Genomic DNA, 24,453 nt, shown 5'->3' with positions numbered 1-24,453 from the left:
ATCAGACAAATTTCAGTAGTAGTGCATCCTACAAAAAACTTCATGAATACTCTTCAAAGCCATTAATATCATCAAAATCTGAGAAACTGTCATAGCCAAGAGGAACCTAAAGCGACATGACAACTAAATGTAATGTGTTATCCTAGATGGGATTCCAGAACAGAAAGAGGGCATTAGGTAAAACTGAAGGAAATCTAAACAAACTAGGGACTTTAGTTAATAATTAATGTATCAATATTGGTTCCTTAATTGTAACACATGTACTACACCAATGTAAGATATTAACAACAGGCCAAATCCAAGGTATACAGAAACGCTTTTTCTGTAAATTGAAACTGTTCTAAAACACAAAGTCCATGCTTTTACAAAGTAAAGAATTAAGTTTCAAAACAATGCTATATGGATTCTGCAAGCTATATATATATATAACCTACCACTTGGTTTCCACAGGCAGTGATATATTTTAATAGGATATCACCAATATGTAGAAGGAACTATTTCTCAACTAAAATGATCAAAATGTATTGGATTCACCAGGGCCTTAATGGCTTGCAGACTGATAGGACCAAGGTTACATTTAAGCTGCTAGACTGGAAACCCAAAAGCAGAGGGCTGACTGTAACTTCTTATCCCCAGTGCCCCCTCCAAAGCACACAGGTCCGCCCTCCTCCTGTAGACCGCCTCCTGCAGGCAACTGTTGTCATGTCTTTGTTCCTTTAGCTCAACTTTGGAACAAAAATATGCTGACTTATTCATCTTAATGTGAGTCTATTACGTCTTTCCTTTGTTCAAAGTCAGAGAAACTCACTGAACTTTCTACTCCCATGTACTTTCCTATCCACTAAGGAGCCTGCCTCTCATCAATAGCAGAAACTCCTTTATCTAGAGTCTAAACATCACTTCTAAATGACAAAACTGTTCTGCAGAGATAATAAAAATAATCATCCATGCAAAAACTATTCCACTATAAGAATTAAGAAGTGCTTTGCATGTGGTATGGCAATGACAAGATCACTGCACTGCAAAACACCACAGGGTATGGACAGAGTAATAAATATTAAATGGATTCTCCAGAGGCTATTTCATGTTGTGAAAGTCTCACAAATTTAATGTAGGATCTTTAAAGGTCATCTAAATGTAAGTATTCAACCAATGCTGAGAATTTTTTTTTAAGATTACCTTACATTTGGGTCTATACAGTATCCTGGATCAGAGGAAATTTCAAATTTTTGAAGAGGGTAAAGAAAGAAATGCCACAATTGGGGGATTTTCAATGTTCCACTTTATGAAGTGTTCTTATTTCTGCTAGTCAACTTTGCTAAAAGAAAAAATATATAGTACAATAATAAGACAGACTTGCAACAAACACGGATGGGCATCAGTTCATGCTGCTGAAAAAGAGAGAGGAATGGTGACTGAGAAAACAACTAGATTAACAACTAGCAGGTCACTAATGGCCTTTAAAATAGCAAACTCAGTAGAATAAACATTTATTGAATAAATGAGTGCATGAATGATAAGAAGGAAGGAAGGTACTAAAATGAGCAAGATGGAACAATGTCTCTGATTAAGACAATTAAAAAGGAAAGCAGATGAAGGTGAAGAGGTGGTTCATTCACTAAGCAAACACTGAGAATCTAAAATGTTGTAGGTACTCCAGGAAGTGCTGGGGACGATGGTCCTTGTGTCCCAGGAACCCACAGCTTTTTAGAGAAGGCAGCTTTATATATGTGCATACAGATTTGAGAGAAGTGGTCTCCAAGGAGATATTTCTTCTACAGTTTTACAGAGCAGAAATTCGCCCGGTCAATTGGGGTGCGGTGAGGTACTGTGGGCATTTCTGCCAGAAGACGTATCTTGGGGACATGCACAGAGGAAAAAGAAACAACATGGCAGTGCCTTGTAAAGTACCAGGGAGTGCACATGAAATGAAGCTGAAAAGGACTTGATTGTGAAGGCCATTACAAAGCAAATGAAATGTTTTTTCTCTTGAATGTTCTGTGAGATATTTCAAAAGTATAGCAGAGAAACAGCAGGCTTGGGATTGGCAGCATAAACAATGAGGAGGTTGTACAGTCGATATGCACTCTCAGTTATTTATGCACCAAATTATGTTTTGTGGATTCATCTAGTCTATAGGTTTTGCTTTGCTTTTCGATTTTTTCAGTTTCTTTCCTTTGTCTTTTAGCTGTATTTCTGCTTTTAGTACCTTTAAAGGGGTACTTATTTTTTTTGCATGCAGTGAAGTTTTACATTTTTAAAAATATTTTTTATTAAGGTAACACTGGTTTATAACATTACATAAATTTCAAGTGTACATGATTATATCTGGACTTCTGTATAGACTACATCATGTTCACCACCAAAAGGCTAGTTGCTATCTGTCACAGTACATATGTAACCCTTTGCCACTTTTGCCCTCCCCTCACTCCCTTCCACAATCTGTTCTCCATTACCTATGTGTTTGTTTATCTTCCACACATGAGTAAAGTCGTATAGTAATTCTCTTTCTCCATCTGATTTATTTCACTTAGCATAATACCCTTAAGGTCCATCCATCTTGTTACAAATGCCACAATTTCATCTTTTCTTTTGGCTGAGTGGTATTCCATTCTATGTACATACCACATCTTCTTTATACATTCATCCCTTGATGGGCACGTGGGTTGCTTCCAAGTCTTGGCTATTGTAAACAAGGCTGAAAAAAAAAAAAACCAGGGGTGCATATATCTTTTTGAATTAGTGTTTTTGTGTTCTTTGAATAAATATCCAGAAGCGGAATACCTGGATTGTGTGGTAGTTCTATTTTTAATTTTTGAGGACTCTCCATATTGTTTTCCATAGTGCTGCACCAATTTATATTTCCACTAGCAGTATATCACTGTTCCCTTTTATCAACATCCTCTCTAACAGTTATTATTTCCAGTCTTTTTAATAATAGCCATTCTGATGGGTGTAAAGTGATATCTCTTTGTGGTTTTGATCTGCATTTCCCTAATAGTAATATTGAACATTATTTTCATGTATGTATTTTTTCTGCACATATTCTTTGGGAAAATGTCTGTTCAGATCCTCTGCCCATTTTTTAATTGGGTAGTTCATTTTTTTGCTGTTCAGTTGTATGAGTTCTTTATTTATTTTGGATACTAATCTCTTACTGGATATATGATTTGCAAATATCTTCTCCCAACTGGTAGGTTGTCTTTTTGTTTGGTTGAGCATTTCCTTTGCTGGAAGAAGCTTTTTAGTTTGATGTAGTCCCATTTGTTTGTTTTTTCTTTTGTTTCCCTTGTCCAAGGAGACATAACCAAAAAGATATTGCTAAGACCTTTGTCAAAGTGCATACTGCCTATGTTTTCTAGGAGTTTTAGGGTTTCAGTTCTTACATTCAAGTCTTTAATACATTTTGAGTTAATTTTTGTGTATGGTGTACAACAGTGGTCTAATTTCATTATCTGCATGTGGCTGTCCAGTTTTCCCAGCACTATTTATTAAAAAGACGTTCCTTTCTCCATTGTATGTTGTTGGCTGCTTTGTCAAAAATTAGCTGTCCATAAATGTGTGAGTTTATTTCTGGGTTCTTGATTCTGTTCCACTGATCTGCACGTCTGTTTTGTGCCAGTACCACGATGTTTTGATTACTCTACCTTTGTAGTACACTTTGGTATCAGGGAGTGTGATACCTCCAGCTTTGTTCTTTTTTCTCAGGATTCCTTTGGCTATTCGGGGTCTGTTGTTCTATACAAATTTTACGATTCTTTGTTCTATTTCTGTGAAAAATATCATTGGGATTTTGATAGCGATTGCACTGAATCTATAAATTGTTTTAGGTAATAATATGCACATTTTAACTATGCTAATTCTTCCAATCCATGAGCACAGACTCTTTCCATTTTTTGTGTCTTCTTTGATTTCTTTCAAAAAATGTCTTGTAAGTTTTCAGTGTACAGGTCTTTCACCTCCTTGGTTAAATTTATTCCTAGGGCTTTTACTTTTTTTTGTTGTGATTGTAAATGGGATTGTATTCCTCATTTCTCTTCTGCTAGTTTGTTGCTAGTGTATAGAAATGCAACTTTTTTATGCTGATTTTGTATTCTGCAACTTTACTGTATTTGCTAATTATTTCTAATAGTTTTTGGTGGATTCTTTAGGGTTTTTTATATATAACATCATGTTATCTGCAAATAGTGACAGTTTTACTTCTTTTCCAATTTGGATACATTTTATGTCTTTTTCTTGCCTCATTGCTCTGGGTAGAATCTCCAATGCTATGTTGAATAAGAGTTGTGAGAGTGGGCATGCTTATCTTGTCCCTGTTCTTAGAGGGATTCCTTTTAGTTTTTCACCATTGAGTATGATGTTGGCTGTGGGTCTGTCATAAGTAGCCGTTATTATGTTGAGGTACTTTCCTTCTATGTCCATTTTATTCAGAGTTTTTATCATAAATGGATGCTGAATCTTGTCAAATGCCTTCTCTGTATCTATTGAGATAATCATGTGATTTTTTTCTTTATTTTGTTACTGTGGTATATCACATTGATTGAGCTGTGGATGTTGAAGCATCCTTGCATTCCTAGAATAAACTCCACCTGATCATGGAGAACGATCCTTTTAAAGTATTGTTGTACTCAATTTGCTAACATTTTGTTGAAGATTTTTGCATCTATGTTCACCAGAGATAATGGCCTGTCATTTTCTTCTTTTTGTGTTGTCCTTGTCTGGTTTTGATATCAGGAGAACGCTGGCCTTGTGAAATGAGTTAGGAAGTGTTCCTTACTCTTCAATTTTTTGGAAGCGTTTGAGAAAGATAAGTAATAAATCTTCTCTGAATGTTTGGTAGAATTGACCAGAGAAGCTGTACAGTCCTAGACCTTTGCATTTTGGGAGGTTTTTGATTACTGTTCCAACGTCTTTACTAGTGATTGGTCTATTCAAATTCTCTATTTCTTCTTGATTCAGTTTTGGGAGGTTATATGATTCTAAAAATTTATACATTTATGCTAGTTTATCCAATTTTTAGATGTATAGCTTTTCATAGTATTCTCTTATAATCCTTTGTATTTCTGTGGTATCCGTTGTAATTTCTCCTCTTTCATTCCTGATTTTATTTATTTGAGTGTCTCTCTTGTTTTCTTAGTGAGTCTGGCTAAGGCTTTGTCAATTTTGTTTATCTTTTCAAAGAACCAGTTCTTAGTTCCCTTGATCTTTTCTATTGTCTTTTTAGTTTCTTTTTCATTTATTTCCACACTCATTTTCATTATTTCCTTCCTTCTATTGACTTTGGGCTTCATTTGTTCTCTTTCTAGTTCTATAAGGTATAGTGTTAGATTGTTCATTTGCGATTTTTTCTTGTTTCTTGAGGTAGGCCTGTATTGCCACATACTTCCCTCTTAGTACCACTTTTGTTGCACCCCATAGATTTTGGTATGTTGTGTTTTCATTTGTCTTCAGGTATTTTCTGATTTCTCCTTTGATTTCTTAATTGATCCAATAGTTGTTCAGTAGCATGTTGGTTAGTCTCCACATATCTGTGACTTTTCCACCTTTCTTCTGGTAGTTCATTTCTAGTTTCATACCACTGTGGTCAGAAAAGAAGCTTGATATGATTTCAGTCTTTTTAAATTTATTGAGACTTGTTTTATTTCACAGCATGTGGTCTATCTTTGAGACTGTTCCATGTGCACTGGAGAAGAATGCATATTCTGCTGCTTTTGGATGGAATGTTCTATATATATCTATTAAGTCCACCTAGTCTAGTGTTTCACTTAAGGCCAATGTCTGCTTGTTGACTTTCTGTCTAGATGATGTATCCTTTGATGTAAGTGGGGTATTAAAGTCCCCTAGTATTATTCTGTTGCTGTCAATTTCTCTCTTTAGGTCTGTTAATAGTTGCTTTATTTAGTTCGGTGCTCCTATGTTAGGTGCATATATATTAACAAATGTTTTGTCTTCTTGATAGATTGTCCCCTTTACGATCATATAATGTCCATCTTTGTCTCCCTTTATCTTTTTTGGCTTGAAGTCTATTTTGTCTTACTTGTCTATTTTGTCTTTTTGTGGCTTGAAGCTATAAGTATAGCTACACCTGCTTTCTTTTGGTTGTCATTTGCCTGAAGTATCATCTTCCATCCCTTCACTTTGAGCCTTTGTTTACCTTTAGAGCTGAGATGGATCTCCAGAAGGCAGCATATTGTTGGGTCTTGTTTTATAATCCATCCATCCACTCTGTCTTTCAATTGGTGAATTCAATCTATTTATATTTAGGGTATTCATTGTTATATAAGGATTTAATACTGCCATTTTATCTTTTGTTTTCTAGTTGCTCTATATTTTCATTGTTTCTTTTTCCTTGTGCTTCTGTCTGCCATTTCAGTTTGGTTTTCTGTGATGTGTTTCTCAATTTCTTCATTCTTTTTATGTTTTGTGGCTGCTCTGAACGTTTGTATAAAAGATCACATGGATGAGATAGCATCTTGTTTCCATTTCCCTGTTTCTGCTGACAGCACCTTTGCAGATAACAGTATTCCTGGCTTACAGTTTTTATCTTTCAATATTTTGAATATATCATTCTACTCTTTCCTGGCCTGTTGAGTTTCTGCTGAGAAATCTGCTGACAGCCTAACTGGGCTTCTTTTGTAGGCTATTGGTTTTTTTCCTCTGTGGTCATCCTTAATATTCTTTCTTTGTCACTGACTTTTGACAGTTTTAACATAATGTGCCTTGGATAAGGTCTTTTTGTGTTAAGATAACTAAGTGTTCTATTAGCATCATGTGCTTGTACATCCAGTTCCTTCCTCAGGTTTGGGAACTTCTCAGGTATTCTTGCTTTAAATAAGCTTTCTGCTCCATTCTCCCTGTGGGATACCCATTACCCTTATGTTGCTTTTCCTAACTGAGTCACATAATTCTTGAGTAGAGTTTCTCCATTTTGAAAAAATCTTAGTTCTCCTCTTCCACCTGAATCATTTCTACATTCATATCTTCGAAGGTTGCTGGGTCTGCAGGTGCCATTGCTGCAGGTCGGGGGCCCACGTTGCAGGTGCTGCTGCAGCTGAGGGGAACTGGAGTCAAGGGCTCTGATGCTGACAATACTGGGCTCCTCACGGCCTCAGGTGCTCTTGCCACATGTGCCATCTACACTGCTGCTCCCAGGTTTTCCGTGCATGGTGGCACCACTGCTGCCAGGGGGGCTGAGTTTCTAGGTGTTATCACCATTGCTGGGTGGGCCAGGGTTACAAGAGCCATTGTAGTTCCTGAAGCCTCTGGCCTGGGGCACTGGCACACTTTCTTGAGCCTCAGGTTATGGGCACTGCCACCATTGCTGGAGGCACTGGGGTCTTGGATGCAGCCCCCACTGCTGGGAGGGCAGGGGACAGAGGTGCTACCACTGTGGGAGAGGGAGGCGACTGGGTCACAGGTACCACTGCAGTTCCTGGAGCCTCCAGTCACAGGTGCTGCAGCAGTTCCTGCAGTGTCTGGGAACATGGGCTGCCTTGGTTCCTGGAGCCTCTGGTCACATGGTCACAGGTACAGCTAGCCTACTTATTAAATGGGATCTGATTAGGATTAGAAAAAAATGTTTCCATGTAAGTTTCAGGGAAATTTTCCCAGCAACACTGCAGGGGAAGCCTTGAAATCATACTGGGTGACACTTTTTTTTTTTTGAGGAAGATTAGCCCTGAGCTAACCACTGCCAATCCTCCTCTTTTTGCTGAGAAAGACTGGCCCTGAGCTAACATCCATGCCCATCTTCCTCTCCTTTATAGGTGAGACGCCTACCACAGCATGGCTTTTGCCAAGCGGTGCCATGTCTGCACCCAGGATCCAAACCGGTGAAGCCTGGGCTGCCGAGAAGCTGAACATGCTTAACCACTTAACCACTTAACTTAACCACTGCACCACCGGGCCAGCCTCAGGGGTGACACTTTTAACATAAACAAAGAAAATAAGTTTACAAACAAAGTGGAAATAATCTGCTAATAACAAACAGTGCCAAGTGGACTGGCAATACTGTTCACTGGAAAGATAGTAAAACCAAAAATTTTAAATGTAAAATCTGTATAGTTATAAGACTCCTGGTTCAGGACAAGATGGAGTAGACATATTTCTCCCACTAAGTACTGCTAAAAACCTTATACATTATGTGTGAAAGAAACATAAGGAGACTCTGAAGGGTGGATATAAGAAGGCAGACTAGCTAGGGACCTCAGGACCTGAGGAGCAACACAGTAGTATGGTTCCCTGAGTTTTATTTTTGGCTCGCATATCCCAGACTGGGTGCTGGAACCAAGAAGCCTGGTTGAAGCCTTTAACCCAGAAAAACCAATGGGCATGAATAATTAAAAAAGAACAAAAACCCCAAATAAAGCCTGCTCTCCTTAGTCAAAGGCAGGAAAGGGGTAGCCCAACAAGACAGAAAACTTTCAGACAATAACCATAACCTCCCGAGGCCACGAGAAAAACTGGCCTCATTCTCACCCATCAGTAAACACTGAGTGGAGAACCTAGACTTCCACCTTTGCCCAGCTGTACTGCACTGTACCTCTACCCCACCCCACTCCTGGGAAGGAGTCAGAGAAAGTCCAGTGGAGAATCTTGTGATCTCAGCCCTGCTCTGTGGTGTCAGTGGAAATTATGTAGGGAGCCTTGACTTTCATCCCCATCCAGTTGTAACAATGTGCCTCTCCCCATCCACATTAGAGTGGTGTCAGAGGAAGCTTAGTGGACAGCCAGGACTTTCACCACAGCCCAGGTGCAATGAGGGCCCCACTTTCATGCCATAACGTCAGTGGGGAGCAGCAATGAGGTGATCCTCATTCCTAGTGAGAGTGGTATCAGAGGAGGGTGAGGGAAGTGCCTGAACTTCCATCCCCACTTAGCAGCAATGGGCCTCCCTGCCTGAGTAGGTCAAGGAGCCTGAGTGGGGAACCTGGACTTCTACATCCACCTAGCAATAATAAGGTGACTCTCCTACATCTCATCCCCACTGGCAGAGTGTCAAAAGAGGCCTGTAGAACAGAAGATTTAAATAAGATGGAGAGTCTCACAGTCTAATACACAAAATGTTCAGGATACAAATGAAAATCAATTGTCATACTAGGAAAAAGGAAAATCTGAACTTGAATTAAAAAAGACCATCAAAAGACACCAGCATTAAGATGACAGATATGTTGGAATTATCTGATAAGGATTTTAAAGCAGCCATAAATATGCCTCAACGGATAGTTATAAACACTTGAAACAAGTGAAAAACAAAGTTAAATAAAAGAAAGAAGAATTAAATGGAAATTCTAGAACTCAAAAATACAATAACCAAAATAAAACTCAATGGATGCGTTCAATAGGAAATGGGAGGACAGAATAAAGTACCAGTGAACTTGAAATTGGAAAAATACAAAGTATCCAACCTTAACAACAAAGAAACAAAGCCTCAGACACCTGTGGGACCAAAACAAAAGACCTAGTATTTGCGTGGTCAGAGTCGCAAAAAGAGAGGAGAAAAGAGAGTGGGGCTGAAAAAGTATTTGAGGAGACAATGGCTAAAAATTTCCCAAATTTGTAAAAGACATAAACCTACAGATTCAAGAAACTGAGCATACTTGAAACAGGATAAACCCAAAGATATCTAAGCCAAAACACATCATAATCAAATTTCTGAAAACTAAAGATATGAAAAGTATAAAATCTTGAAAGCAGTGAGACAGAGACAATACCTTACCTACTGGAGAAAAACAAATAACAGGATTTTTCATGAGACACCAGGGAAGCCAGAAGGAAGTCTTGAAAGAAAACAACTGTCAATCCAGAATTCTTATCTAGCAAAAGTATCCTTTAGGAAAGAAAAGGAAACCAAGATATTGTCAGAAGTAGAAAAACTAAAAGAAGTGGTTGCATCACATCAACTCTAAAGAGAGTCCTAAAGAAAGTTCTTCAGACACATAGAAAAGATTCCAAAGGAAACTTGGAACCATCAGGAAGGAGAAAGAACAGAAAGAGTAAAAATATAGGTAAATACAATAGGTAAATACAATCAACTTATCTTCTTTTCTTGAGTTTTCTAATGGCTGATGCAAAATTTATCACATTACCTATTATGGTTTTCAATGTATGTGCAGGAAATATTTAAGATATTTAAATGAGGGAGGTTAAGGGACTTAAAGAGAGATTTCTACATTTCATTCAAACTAGCAAAATGTTGACTTCAGTTGAGTTTGATATATACGTACAATGTAATAGACCAACTACTAAAAAGTCTACACAAAGAAATACACTCAACAACACTACAGATAAATCAAAATGGAATTCTAAAATAGATTGGCAGGTACATTAAAAAAGCATGACCAACTATACATTGTCTCCAGGAACCTCACTTCAAATATATGATATAGGTAGGTAGAAAGTAAAAGGATGGAAAAAGATATACAAACAGCATATCAAAAACAAGCAAACAGCAATCAAAGACAAAAAAGGCAGGAGTGGTTACCTTACTGCCAGAAAAAGCAGACTCCAAAGAAAAGAAAATTACTAGGGATAGAGAGGGACATTACATAACGAAAAAAGGGTCAAATCCACCAAGAAGGTATAGAAGTTCAAAATGTGTATGCACCAGCCAACACACTTGCAAAATACGTGAAACAAAAAAATAATGGAACTGAAAGGAGACACAGAAAACTCACAATTACAGCTGGAGACCTCGATACTTCTCAATCAACAATTGATAGAACTATACAGATAATCAGCAATGATACAGAAGAACTCAACATCACCCCCAACCAACAGGATGAAGTAGACATTTACAGAACAGTCACTGACAAATAGGAGAACACTTACTCTTAGCAAGCACATGCAAAACATTTACCAAGATAGACCACATCCTGGTCCATAAAGCAAACCTCAACAAATCAAAAAGAACTGAGATCATACAGAGTGTGTTCTCTGACCATAACAGAATCAAACGAGAAACCAATAACAGAAACATAAGAAGAAAATCTCCTAACACTAGGAGACCAAACAGCAAACTACTAAATAACCCATGGGCCATAGAGGAGCATTTATAGCAGTGAATGCTTACATTAGAAGAGAGGCAAAATCAATAATCTTAGCTCTCATCCAAAGAAACTAGAAAAAGAAGAGCAAAAGAAACCCAAAGTAAACACAAAAAAGGGCACAGAAAAGAGAAGGGCAGAAATCAATGAAATCGAAATCCAAAAAATAGAGAAAATCAATTAAACAAAACCTGGTTCTTTGAAAGACCAATAAAATCAACAAACCTCAAGGAAGACTAAGAAAGACAAAACAGAGAAGACAAATCAGAAATGAAATGGAATGTTGTGCAGACATCAAAAGGAAAATAAGGTAACACTATGAACAATTTACTCACATAAATTTCACAACTTAGATGAAATGGACCAACTCTTTGAAAAACACAAACTACCACAACTCACCCAAGATGAAAGATAATTTGAATAGCCCTGTCACTATTAAACAAATTTAACTCATAATTTTAAAACTCCTCCAAAAGACATCCTTAAGACCAGACAATTTCACTGGAGAATTCTAATAAACACTTAAAGAAGAATTAACACTAATTCTATACAATCCCTCCTAGAACACAGAAAAGGAGGAAACATTTCTCAACCTATTTTATGAAGCCAGTATTACTTTGATATCAAACCCACAGAAAGACAAAATTAAAAAGAAAACAAAACTATAGAACCTCATGAATAACAAGACAAAAATCTTTACCAAAATATTAGCAAACAGAAGTCAGCAATATAAAACAAGAAACACACATAATGACCACGTAGGGTTTATTCCAGGACCGCAATGATGGTTCAATAATCAAAAATCCATCATATTAACAGATAAAAGCAGTAAAATCACATGCTCACATCAATCGAGAAAAAACACGACTTAATTCAACATCTATTCTTAATAAAAACTGTCAAAATACTAGGAATAGAGGGTAACTTCCTCAACTTGGAAAAGAACATGTACAAAAAAGCTAGAGCTAACACCATGTTAAATAGGAAAAGGCTAAATGCTTTCCCCCTAAGATCAGAAAAAAGGGAATGATGTCCAAAATCACCATTCTTATTCAATAAAGTATTAGAAGTCTATGCAATGGAAAGGAAGGAATAAAACTGTCCCTATCTGTAGATGAAATAATGATCTATGTAGAACATCTTAATAAATCTGCAAAAATTCCTCCCAGAATTAGTTAGTAAGTTGAGAAAGGTTGCAGGATACAAGAACATACAAAAATTTAATTTTATTTCTACATACTAGCAACGAACATGTGAAACTGAAATTAAAAACACATTATAAATTAAAAAATTAGAAATGAAATATCCAAGAAGAAATGCATATTTAAAAAATTGCAAATACATTAGACCAGGCCAGCCTGGTGGTGTAGTGGTTAAGTTCGTGTCCTCCACTTTGGCAGCCCAGGGTTCACAGGTTTGGATCCCAGGCACAGACCTAGCACCACTTGTCAAGCCACACAGTGGCAGCATTCCATATGAAATAGGGGAAGATTGGCACAGATGTTAGCTCAGGGCTAATCTTTCTCACACACACACACACACACACACACACACACACATACAAACAACACTGGAAATTAAAAATACACTTTATAATTGCTATAAAAAAAAGAAACAGGTATAAAACTAACAAAGCTCATTAGGACTTGTGTCCTGAAAACTATAAAACTATAAAACTATAAAATGCTCATTAAAGAAATCAAATAGATGGAGAGATAGATCATGTTCATGAAATGCAAATGAAGACCCAGTGAGAACACTACAGACGTCTTAGAACAGCTAACCTTAAAATGTCAATATCAAATGCTGCTTAGGATACGGAGAAACTGGACTTTTCATATACTGCTGGTAAGAATGCAACCTAGTACAGCTACCTCTCTAAAAAAACAAAAACAAAACAAGCCCAAAACATACACTTACCATATAACCTAGAAATTGTACTCCTGGACATTTATCCCTGAGAAATGAACACTTATGTCCACACAAAAACCTGTACAAGAATGTTCAAAGCGGCTTTACTTGTAATAGCCCAAAACAGGGAAAAACCAAAATGTTCAAGAGGTAAATGGTTAAACAAATCATCCAGACCATGGACTATGACTCAGCAATAAAAAGGAACACACTACTGACATGTGCAACAAGTCAGATGAATCTCAAGGGCATCACTCTGACTGCAAAAGGCCAATCTCAAACGCTCACATATTTTATGATTCTGTTTATACATGATTCTCAAGATGATAAAATTATAAGAGGTGGAAAACAGATTAGTGGTTGCCAAAGGTTAGGGATAGCTGGGGGTCGAGGGTGGGTTTGACTATAAAGGAGTAGCATGAGAAAGATTTTAGTGGTAAGAGAACAGTCTTTAACTTGATGGTGGTGGCGATTGTATCAATCTACATGTGATAAAATGGCATAGTACTACACACACACAAATGAGTGAGTTCAAAACTGGTGAAATCTGAATAAGGTCTACTGATTGTACCAATGTCTATTTCCTGGTTGTGATAACGTACCGCAGTCATAAAGATGTTATCACTGGAGAAAACTGGGTACATGAGACCTTTCTGTAGTATTTTTGTAGTTTCCTATGAATCTATAATTATTTCAAAGTAAAAAGACTTGGTATTCAGTTTCTGGCTGTCTTCTGGTATAAGAGGAAAGTAATCCTTCAACACAACCCTTGCACTTGTAGTCTCATTCCCCAGGTTTGGGAAGTTCTCTGCTATTGTTTCTTTGAACAAGCTTTCTGCTCCATTCTCCTTCTCTTCCCTCTCTGGGATACCTATAATCCTTATGTTGCATTTCCTAATTAAGTTAGATATTTCTCTGAGAGCTTCTTTCTTTCTTTTTAGTCTTAGTTCTCTCTTCTCCTCCCTCTGAAGCATTTCTATAGTAACTGTCCTCTAAATTGCTAATTCAGTCTTCCATATTGTCAGTTCTGTTGTTTTGGGACAAAAGTCCAGATTTTTCTTTATCTCAACCATTGTGTTCTTCATCTCCAACAATTCTGATTGATTCTTCTTTAAAGTATCGAACTCTTTTGTGAAGAACCTCCTTAATTTGTTAATTTGTCTTTCTGTGTTTTCTTGTCATTCCATTTTTTGATGATAGCTATTTTAAATTCTTTGTCATTTAGGTTATGGATTTCTGCGTCTTCAGGGTTGGTTTCTGGGTACTTGTCATTTTCCTTCTGGTCTGGGGATTTCATATACTTTCTCATACTGCTTGATGGTGTGGATTTTTGCCTCTGCGTGGTGGTGTTATTTGGACGCCACTGCCACATACCTCCACTGGGTGGGGATTAGGTGCTGTGTATTCTGGGCCTAGCATGATCAGGGACTCCCCAGCTCTAGCCACTGACTGCTTTTCTCACTGTGTGATGCTCTGGCCCACAGCAGATCTGGAGCACTGGGCAAGGTGGGGGGGCCTCTCCTTCACCTGCACTTCCCCCGCCTCTGCTTCACTCTCTGTGTTGAGCTCTGAGTGATCCCAGGACTGGCATGTCAGGCAGGGGAATGGGCACTTTCTTATACCTGTGTGCCTCCCCCAACCTCTGCCTCTCTCTCTGTGTGGTGCTCTGGGCACTCATGGAGCTCCACCAGCTGCCACTTCTCTCTCTGCACCATGCTCCGGGAGATCATGGGGCTGGAGAGCTGTATGGGCACAGGGCGCCTCTCTTCAGCTGTGCACCTCCCCAAGTCAGTCCCTCTTTCTCTGTGCCGCACTCCTGGTGATCATGGGGCTGGAGCGCCCAGCGGGGATGGTGCACCTCTCCTCAGCTGCATACCTCCCCGAGCTGGCCCCTCTCTCACTGTGCCATGCTCTGGCCAATCATGGAGCTAGAGCACCAGGCAGAGACAGGGTGCCTCTCCTCAGTTTGCACCTGCCCCAGCCAGCCCCTCTCTCACTGTGCTGCCCTCTGGGCAATTGCGGAGCTGGACCACTCGGCAGGGACAAGGTATCTCTCCTCAGTTGTACACCTCCCCCAGCCAGCCCCTCCCTCACTGTTGCACTCTGGGCGATCATGAGGCTGGAGTGTAGGGCTGGAATACCTGGTGGGGGTGGGGTGCCTCTCCTGAGCTGCGTACCTCCCCCAGTTAGACCCTCTCTCACTGTGCTGTGCTCCAGGTGATCATGGGGCTGGAGTGCCAGGTGGGGACAGGATACCTCTTCTCAGCTGCTCACATCCCCAAGTCGCAGCCTCTCTCTGCAGAGCTATCAATCAGCTTCCACTTCCTCTGGAGGATCCAGCCCCACCACCACCTTCAAATGTATGGCTGCGTGGGTCTCTCAGACATCTTTTGTGTTGTGTTTAAGTCCTCTGTTGGTGTATGAATGTCCTTTTTATTGTATTTTAGAGGGGAGAGTCCAAGCGAAGAGCTCACTCTACCATGATGCTGACATCACCATGTCTGGCTTTTTTTTTCACCTTGTGCATTGTTTTCAAGGTTCATCCATGCACACTCATTTTTAAAAGCATTTTTTAAAGGAGAATTTGAACAAAGAACTAGGCAGAGTAGTCTAATGAACCTCTATGTATCCATCATGTAGCCTCAACAACCCTCAACCCATCCACACACCCATGTACTTCTCACCTCATAATATTCTGAATTAAATCCCAGACACTACATTATTTCTATGTAAATATTTTAGTAAGGATATATTATCACAGCTATTCTAACACTGGTCTTCTGATTAAGGTTTTTTCCTCCTTATTTTAATGACCTATCTCTACCAACAACTGAATTTTTCCTGTGCTAGGCATTATTTACACTAGATTTGGGTACCTATTTTGTCCAATAAAAGCACTAAAGGGAAAAAACAGGAACCAGAATCCTAGAAAAATTTCTCCAGAGGCCAAGATTCAAAGTGATCTAAAATTTGATAAACTACCTCAATATTTCTTCTGACAGAAACACTCATATGAGGGTTATTTACTATATTAGCTTTCCCTTGTCATTTTGGAAAAGGACTAGAGGTTATTACAAGGATGTCTTGGTTTTGTTTTTTAGCATGCACCAATTACAAAGCAGAAAGCACTTCAAGTGCCTAGGTGAGGCCTAAAAACAAAGCAATTTTCCACAGAAAAGAGAGTTTATGAGCCCCAGAGGCAGAATTTAGAGCTTTCTTAATGTTTGTTTTAGAAAAGGTAGCAAACAAGCAGATATTCACTATAAGAGGGCTGAGGGGAAAATAAAGAGAAGAGAGAAGAAAAGAGCAGTAATGATAAGGATAATAGACGAATGACTATTTGTGTTATTCTTACCTTTTTGTGAGCTATCAGGAGGCAGTTGGAGTGTTCATGTTCACAAGCAATTTCATAGTTGGGGATCAGATCCACCAACTCATGGACAAAGCGTACCACTTCCTCATGCCAGGGCACATTGGCCATGGTAAGACTGCTTGCTGAACTCTCTCCACAGTAGGTAACACCCTGTGGGAACATTACAACAGTTAGAGAGAGTTACAGACCTACTTAAATGTCACAGAGTAAGAGTTTCAGAGCTGGAAAGGCTTCTGGAAGTCATCCAATCCAATCCATATTTTAAAGTGAAGAAAGTGATACAAAGATGATAAAATTTTCTTAGAAGCTCATACAAGTAGTTAGTGACAAAGACAGCACTGGAGAGCCCAAGCTGATGCTCTTTCCACTCTATGACAAGGCTGGTGCTTGGGCACCTGTGCTTTGTGCTATGTCACAATCTATATTGTCTAGTCACAATAATATATTTGAACCAATAATATATCTTTTCATTCAGCTTCATTTGTGCACTATAATAGATTAATTCCCAAGGGAATATAATCCCCTAGTACAATAATGGAGGCATAGTTGATACCCATAAAAATTCACTGCACAATTTATTCACTGCAAAAATAAGATGTGCTCCCATTTTCCAGTATAGTTTAGATTTGAGATGGTAAAGTTTTTCTGAAACGGGCCAGATAGGGATCCCTTTGAATTATTCTTTAAGAAGATTATTTTATAATGTATTTTATATATAGATAGGTATAAAGACGGAATCGTGCCAAAAACACAATAAATTTGTGGATATACATACATACCTTTACACATACCTACATGTATATACACGTACCTCACCTCTACAGAAATCCCTATTCAGTACAACGCAGTAAGATAAGTTGGCTTCTGACTCTTTTGAACTCTATCTGACAGCCCAGGCATATAAGACCCCAAAGTTTCATAAAACTAAGTTCTCTATTTGGTAAGTTATATAATAATAAATGATTAATTTTCTAGTAATAACAGATATCTTAACTTTATAGGCTCTTTAAATAACCCAGAATCAAACTTTCTTGACAAATAGTTTGAATACTGTTGATATGCTGCTGCTAACTAAAATAAAGGGAATAACTAAAATAAAACAACAATAAAAACCACTCACACTCTCTCAACACACATGACACAGACACACGGAGACAGACTGGAGGGGGTAGAAGAACATTAAATCAAAAACCCATAAATGAGCACTGAAGACTGACCCTGACCCTACAGAAGGCAGGGCTAGGATTGGCTGACAACCCCGATGAGCTCTGCAAAACGCTCTACTCCAGAAGGCCGTTCAAAAAGATCACTGGTATACTAAACTGAGATGACTTGCTTAACAGGAACTCAGGTGACCCATAATAAACACGAGAATCCTCTCTATCAGCTCAATGATTTATAGAATTCATTAAAGTGAGTTGGAGTTTTAGATGAATAAAAAAAGCAAATAATACAATAGTTTAAAAAAATCTTTAAGAAAGCATGGCTGAAAAGTTGTGCTAAACTCACCCAAATACGTAAAAACCATGAAAATAATTTATTGATAGGTCAAATTAGCTATGAAAATAAACTTTACTTCAATTTCAATACTGTTTATGATGTGTGAATTACATGAACAACCACGTACATAGTAGCTAATTCAAAGGAATTTATTTTGAATATTTAAAAAAATTAGTTCACCGAAGCAGAGGTTTTAGATAAGATCTTAAATTCATGACATGACTTTGAAAAGCATTTTAATATTTCTTATTCAGCAATAATAAATCATGAAATGTTAAGGAGAGATTTGGTCTGGAAATGAAATGAGAGAATGAATGCCATAGTTCATTATTATGCCTTCACATAATACTTTTCCAAACATTCACATGATGCTTTATAGGTAACAAAGGATTTTCACATGAACGTTCTCATTTTAACAGACAAAATCCTGTAAGGTAGGCAGTATGGGTAACTTCCTGAACCAATCATAGAGCCTGAGGCTTCACCATGACAGAAATGCTACGAGCAGAAACTGGGATCAGTGAATTAGTATGTCGAGTCACCGTCAAGAACCCCTGACCCTTCACTCAGTTTAGCTCCTAATGCCCCACTCTCTGGTGCTCCCCTTTCTGCTTTGGCTACTTCACTTCATCCTACAATCTTGTCTACTGATGACTTGCCCTGACTTCATTCTTGACCACACTTGATCCTAAATTGTCGAAAAACCTTTCATTTTCCCTTCTATCACAGCTGTCTGCCACCTTCTCATCCCACCACTACCCCTACGTCTGCCCCATTTATCACCAGCACCAAGTTCTGCCCTCACAATTTTGAAAAGAGAATGACCTCAAGAAAACAGATGGGTACAATGTGATAATCCAAAAGCATTCACTCCAGAATCTAAGGGTTGAGGAGTGACAAGCAGACCCAAAGAAAGTTCCTGAAGACAAGGACTACTTATGCATCTTCAGGTTTACAGTGCAAAGCACAACCCACACCATTACATTGGTAACTTTTGGATGGATCACTCTGCTCTAGAAATACAGGCCATAAGGTCTTTTTTACTGGCTGCCCGGAAAGTTTACCTGTGGATTCAACATCTGTGGGAAGAGTAGTATTTTGGCAATTTGACTATTCGACATTCTAATTAAACTGACTGGGTGTCAGAAGACTCCTGATATTGTTTTCGTCTCCTATAGTTTAATGAGAAAAGAAACGTTGTCTCCATGACTTTTTGCAGCAATATACCCAAAATGTGTCACTCCTTTATCCTAAAAATGCCTCAATAGCTTCCCCCGCAAAAACAGCCCAAGCTTCTCAGCATGGCACATGAAGCCTTCTCACTGGACTGCCCCACTTCAGTGTCCAGTCTCTACCTGGCTAAATTCTCCACCATTTCCTTAATCTCCACTCAGGAACCCCTAGCCCATCTGACCCCAATCTCACCAAATCCTGTGCATACCTCTTATCAGATAACTAGTATAACGATGTGTCTCAATTCTGAGCTTAGAGGGCAGCGGCTGTACTTTGTTCTTCTCTGTACCCCCAACCAATCTATGCCGAATGCTCTAAGGATCAAGTCACATATTCTTCTATGACATTAAACTCCAGAACTCTTTTCCGATTTAACATAAAATTTCATTCATATTATTCAGGATTTTTCTACTTTTTAATGATTATGAATCAACTGATAAACACGGGTTACTGCTACCCACATGAACAACTGGTAATCCTTACCTTTGTGTGGAGACAGAGAGTGAGGCTATGCTAAGACATCTATTTTGCAAGATGCATTCTGCAAGGATTGAGCTCTGTAGGCAGTTACAGTGCTAAGAGTAAGAGTGTTAAATCAGTGGACAACAGGTAATTACTGATCACTTACTATTCTCAAGGTGCAATGCCAGGCAGAGAATACAAAGACAGCATTTCATTTACACATGAATTGTGTTATGAAAATTCTCCAATAAGACAGATGTTTGTAACATGAAACACATTTTCACAAACAAGCAAGGAAATAATGATAGTTAAGATTTTCAGGCTAGCAAATAGAGGCCTGTTTAAGCCTAATGAAGCTAAAAATATGTGTTAATTTACAGGAACTATAACAGAAAAAAATATTTTACAAGACTAGCAATGAAAGAAAAGAAATCAATAAGGAGATAGCTTCTATTGATTTAGTTTAAATAAATGTACTTAATGGAAAGTCATGTGAACATTTACTGAATCCAGGCATATGTTATCCCATTGAATTCTCAAAACAAACCTATTAAATTGATATTGTTATTCTAATTTTACTATTGAGGAAATTTAGGCTCAAGGAGAGGTAATCTGTCCTAGGCTACATCAGTACATTTGAGGAACCTATCAAAGCTGTGCTCTTCCCCCTTCCCTACGTGAGATTCCAGTGTGTGCAGACTATGACAGACCCCCCCACACCCTCCACATGCACACACGTCTGGGAAACACAGATAAAGGATATGAACAGTATTGTGTTTCCTTCTGCAGAGAGCCCCAGGCATATCACTAGCCTAGGGTCTACTTGTATTATGAATTTCACATCTTCAGGGCACTTATGTGACCTTGAAGTACTATTAAATTTTAACACCAAGCCTTTTTGAGGGTTAGGTCCTGGGAGATCTTTCTTTTTACCAAGAGCATATTTAAGAGACAAGCCTCCAAGTGCCATTCTGTGTCATTTCATCCTAATTCGTCCTTTCAATGAAGGTGAAAAGGCCTAGTCTTCTGTCCTTTAAACCCAAGTCTTGTCTCTACCGGAGCTGTGAAGTACCACCAGGCCGGTCGCTGTTCTTCACAGCCCCCAAGGAGTTCCCTTATAGACCGCACAGATCGCTTACGCTCTTAAAAGAATGTTTATCAGAACATGTTTACTTCTAAGTGTTTGTTTTTGGAAGACTTTGAGGTTATCTCAGCCTGTCACACTGCTAGCTCTTATTAAATGGTTTTTTGGAGAGGGTTTATTACTACTATTTTAAAAACTGCTCTATTTTAGAAAATTTTAAACATAATAACACAACAAAAAAAGTTGCCTTTTCAAGACAAAATTGTCCCCTTTGCAACAACATGGATGGATCTTGAGGGTAGGATGTTAAGCAAAATAAGCCAGACAGAGAAAGACAAATACTATATGATTTCACTCATATGTGGAAGGTAACAAACAGATGGATAAAGAGAACATATTAGTGGTTACCAGAAGGGAAGGGAGTTAGGGGATGGGCGAAAGGGATAAAGGGGGCACATATGTATGCTGACGGATAAAAATCAGACTACTGGGTGTGAGCACAATGAAGTGTATTCAGGAAGTGATAAATAATAATGCACACCTGCAATTGTACAATGTTATAAACCATTATAATCTCAATAAAATTACCTGGGAAAAAAAAGTTGCCTTTTCAGACATGAAATAGTTTAACCCTATTGAACAGGAAAGCATGCCTTCTCCATTTACTGATTTCATTTCAATCATTTGAATCACAGAAGCCATGCATGCTCACTGTAATAATTCACACAACACAGAAATACAAGTAAATTTAAATAAGTCTTTCCTTCTCCACCTCCCAAAAAGAATACTATTAACAATCTGATATATATCTTTCATACTTTTCTTATATAAATATATCTAAACATATACAGTTTAAAATGTAATCAAATAATAAATATTATTTTATTACTTGTTTCTTAATAGTATAATATATTCTGTAAAGATCCTTTTTCCTACTTCAGTTTAAAAGGAAGATACTTCACTAGCTTGCTGGACAAATGAAAGCTGAATTTAACAAAGCACTTGATCCAGTCCCCAGTGGCCCAGCCACTTGATACTGCAGGTCTTCTACGAGAGACAAGTTCCTCATCTCCATGCTTTCCTCCAACACAACACAAACTGTTATTTACCACATTATATTTTACCATTTTAAATTATGATTAGATTACATATTTCTCCAAGAGTTTTAAAATAAAATCTTCCAAAGTAGTTCATTTTACTACTATAGACTTTGCCTTATTCAGTAAGACATCTATTTCCCAACTAGCATATCCATATCAAATTTTGTATCTCTGGTGATTTGAGGAAGCCTGGCACATGGAGAGAGCTCCAAAGTTATTTCTTGAATGCAGGGATAAAATAGTAAAACGAAAACGTTGTTTGAAAGAAACTATGCCATTATAACATCTCAGCCACAGACAGAAGGCATTATCTATTTCCTAGTTATGTTAAAAGTATGCCCAACTAAAACATACCCATCAGAGAATTACAGTTTACAAAGTAGCCATCTTTCTTTAAAAAATAATATTGGTTGATTCTTTTCAGATTATAAAATATCTCACTTATTATAGAAAAGATGACTGCAAAGAAAGAAGGAAGAAAGGAAAGAAAGAAGGAAAATGGAAAAAGGTGACCACGTAATCCTGTGAAGTTGCTTTATAATAGAGGTTTTACTGCAACATAATTTAAGGCAGCATTCTTTAATAGCTAAATCATAAATTAAAACACCATTAATCCCTGGTATTGGCAAGGTTTTCTTAAACTAAAACATATTTTTCAGATGTAGTCTGTTATCTTTGCATCATTAGAGTTCTTGCCAAGGATAGCCTTTTGAAATTAAGACCAATTTCAAAAGAAAGGAGTGTCTGTGGCCTGACTAGAGATAAAATGCCACAATTCAGACAGCAACATTTCATCTATTCTCAGCTCCCCACCCCTCCAGAGTACAGTAACACAGAAAGCTGAACTTACTAAAAGATAGCTGCAAAACTCTGAAATAGCCTCTGATAGGACACAGGGTGCATTCAGCTTCATAAACATCAAGTGAAGAACTTTTGGACACTGGGTGAATTTTCGGGTACTTTCTCTCATTTTGTGGATTCTTAGCTGTCCAACAAAGCTATTTGCCTCAACACTCCATAGCTTTAACTATCATTCTCATGCTTACGATTTCCAAATCATTACTGCCAGCCCTGTCTTATCCCAAGACCTCCAGACTTCTATATCCTATGGCGTATTTAAACCTATACTTGGATATTTACAAGATACTTCGAACTTAATAAGACCAACATAGAACTCATGAAATTACTCCCCAAACCTGCCTCCCTCCCCCACTCTTCTCTATTTCAATAAAATGTTCCACATCCACACAATTTCTTAAGTTAAAAACCCAGGTGCTGTTCTTGATTCCTTTTGTTCTTTCACTCCCTACACGTCATCTAGCAACAAGTTCCGCTGGTTCTATTCCAAATTTTATCCCAACTGCCCCCAATCCTCTCCAACTATATTACCAATGACCTTCCTGCAAACCATAGTATCTCTTGCTTGGATTAAGAAATAGCTTTGTAACCAGTCTACCTACTTCTACTACTGTCCTCTATAATCCATTCATGACAGCAGCAGGGTGATCTTTCAAAATCATAAATCAGATCACACCACTCTCCAGCTTAAAACCCTTTCCTAGCACACCGAGTATTAGAAAGCTTACCATTCAACTGAGTATACAATCCAATTCTCTTATCCTTGCTTGAAAGGCCTAACAAAATCTGGCCCCATCTCACCTTTCTGACTCATCTTGTGTTAGCGCCCACTCCAACAGCCCCACTGAGAGCACACAGGACCTCTGTACACTAGCTGTGCCATCTGCCCAGAATGCTGTGACTCCAAGTCTCTGCATACTGTGTTGCATCTTATTATTCAGGTATCACTTTAAAAAAATTCACCTCCTCAGAAAAGACTTCCTGCTCATGAATTATAAAACAGCCAACCACAATATCTGGCAAAATAATATATGCACTTACCCTTTGACACATCAATCCATTTATAGAAATCCATCTCAAAAAAACACCAGTAAAAATATGACACAGATGACCAGACATTACATGCCTCCCACTGGAAGTATACAATACCACCAGTGAAATAATCTTGAAAAGCAAACATACATACCCCGCCCCCACACACACATCTGATCAATCTTCCCTTGATCTAACTATCAATCCACAGGAAACACAGTGGGCAGAGGAACATGCAATCAGCAAATTATAAAATATAAATATGGGGAACTAGCAAGCATAAATGACCAATTTTCCTCAACAAAATAAATTACAAGGGGGAAAAATACATAGCAGAAGAACTAACAGATTAAGAGAAGTTTAAGGGAGAAATATCCAATTACAATGAATGGCCTTTATTTGGATCCAGATTCAAAAATATTGTTGAAGTCACCGGTCAAGTTTGAAACCTTATATGTTCCAATACTAAGAGAGTGTTGTTAAAATTGTTTAGTTGTGAGAACAGTATTCTGAATAAGTATTTAAAATGAGTGCATATATTTTAGAGATATATACTTAAACAGTTATGGATGAATGATATAATGTAGCGGTTTGCTTCAAAATAATACGGGAAGGGCAGAGGAAATGGGGAGGGGTATAGTTGAAACATGAGTTGATAATTTTTGAAGCTGGGTGATAGACAGATGGGGGTTCATTAGACCAGTCTATGTCTGTATATGTTTGAAGTTTTCCATAATAAAAGTTTATTAAAAAGCCAACCAATTACTCACTATAATACATTTTATTTCTCAGCCTATTAATGTTACTATGTCATTTTTAATTATTCATTTTGTGTTGTCTACCTCTTACTAAAAT

The 24,453-nt window shown here is 38.0% G+C and overlaps 1 protein-coding gene across 3 annotated transcripts in view; it reads right to left on the bottom strand.

Moving 5' to 3' along the window:
- Positions 1-24,453, bottom strand: part of LOC124242811 (S-adenosyl-L-methionine-dependent tRNA 4-demethylwyosine synthase TYW1) — a 213,546-nt gene that overhangs the window by 17,256 nt on the left and 171,837 nt on the right. For 2 of the 3 annotated variants that reach the window (XM_046668117.1, XM_046668119.1), the window contains exon 15: positions 16,312-16,479. In XM_046668117.1, coding sequence (XP_046524073.1) covers positions 16,312-16,479 — 168 coding nt within the window. Of the gene's footprint in view, positions 1-9,796; positions 9,830-16,311; positions 16,480-24,453 lie in introns of those variants that run through there. The other variant, XM_046668120.1, reaches the window with a different exon arrangement.

The sequence above is a fragment of the Equus quagga genome, chromosome 7, assembly GCF_021613505.1.
Source record: "Equus quagga isolate Etosha38 chromosome 7, UCLA_HA_Equagga_1.0, whole genome shotgun sequence".
Classification (NCBI taxonomy): domain Eukaryota; kingdom Metazoa; phylum Chordata; class Mammalia; order Perissodactyla; family Equidae; genus Equus; species Equus quagga.
Note: the sequence above shows the minus strand (reverse complement) of the source record. Positions and strands in the feature narration are given on the sequence as shown.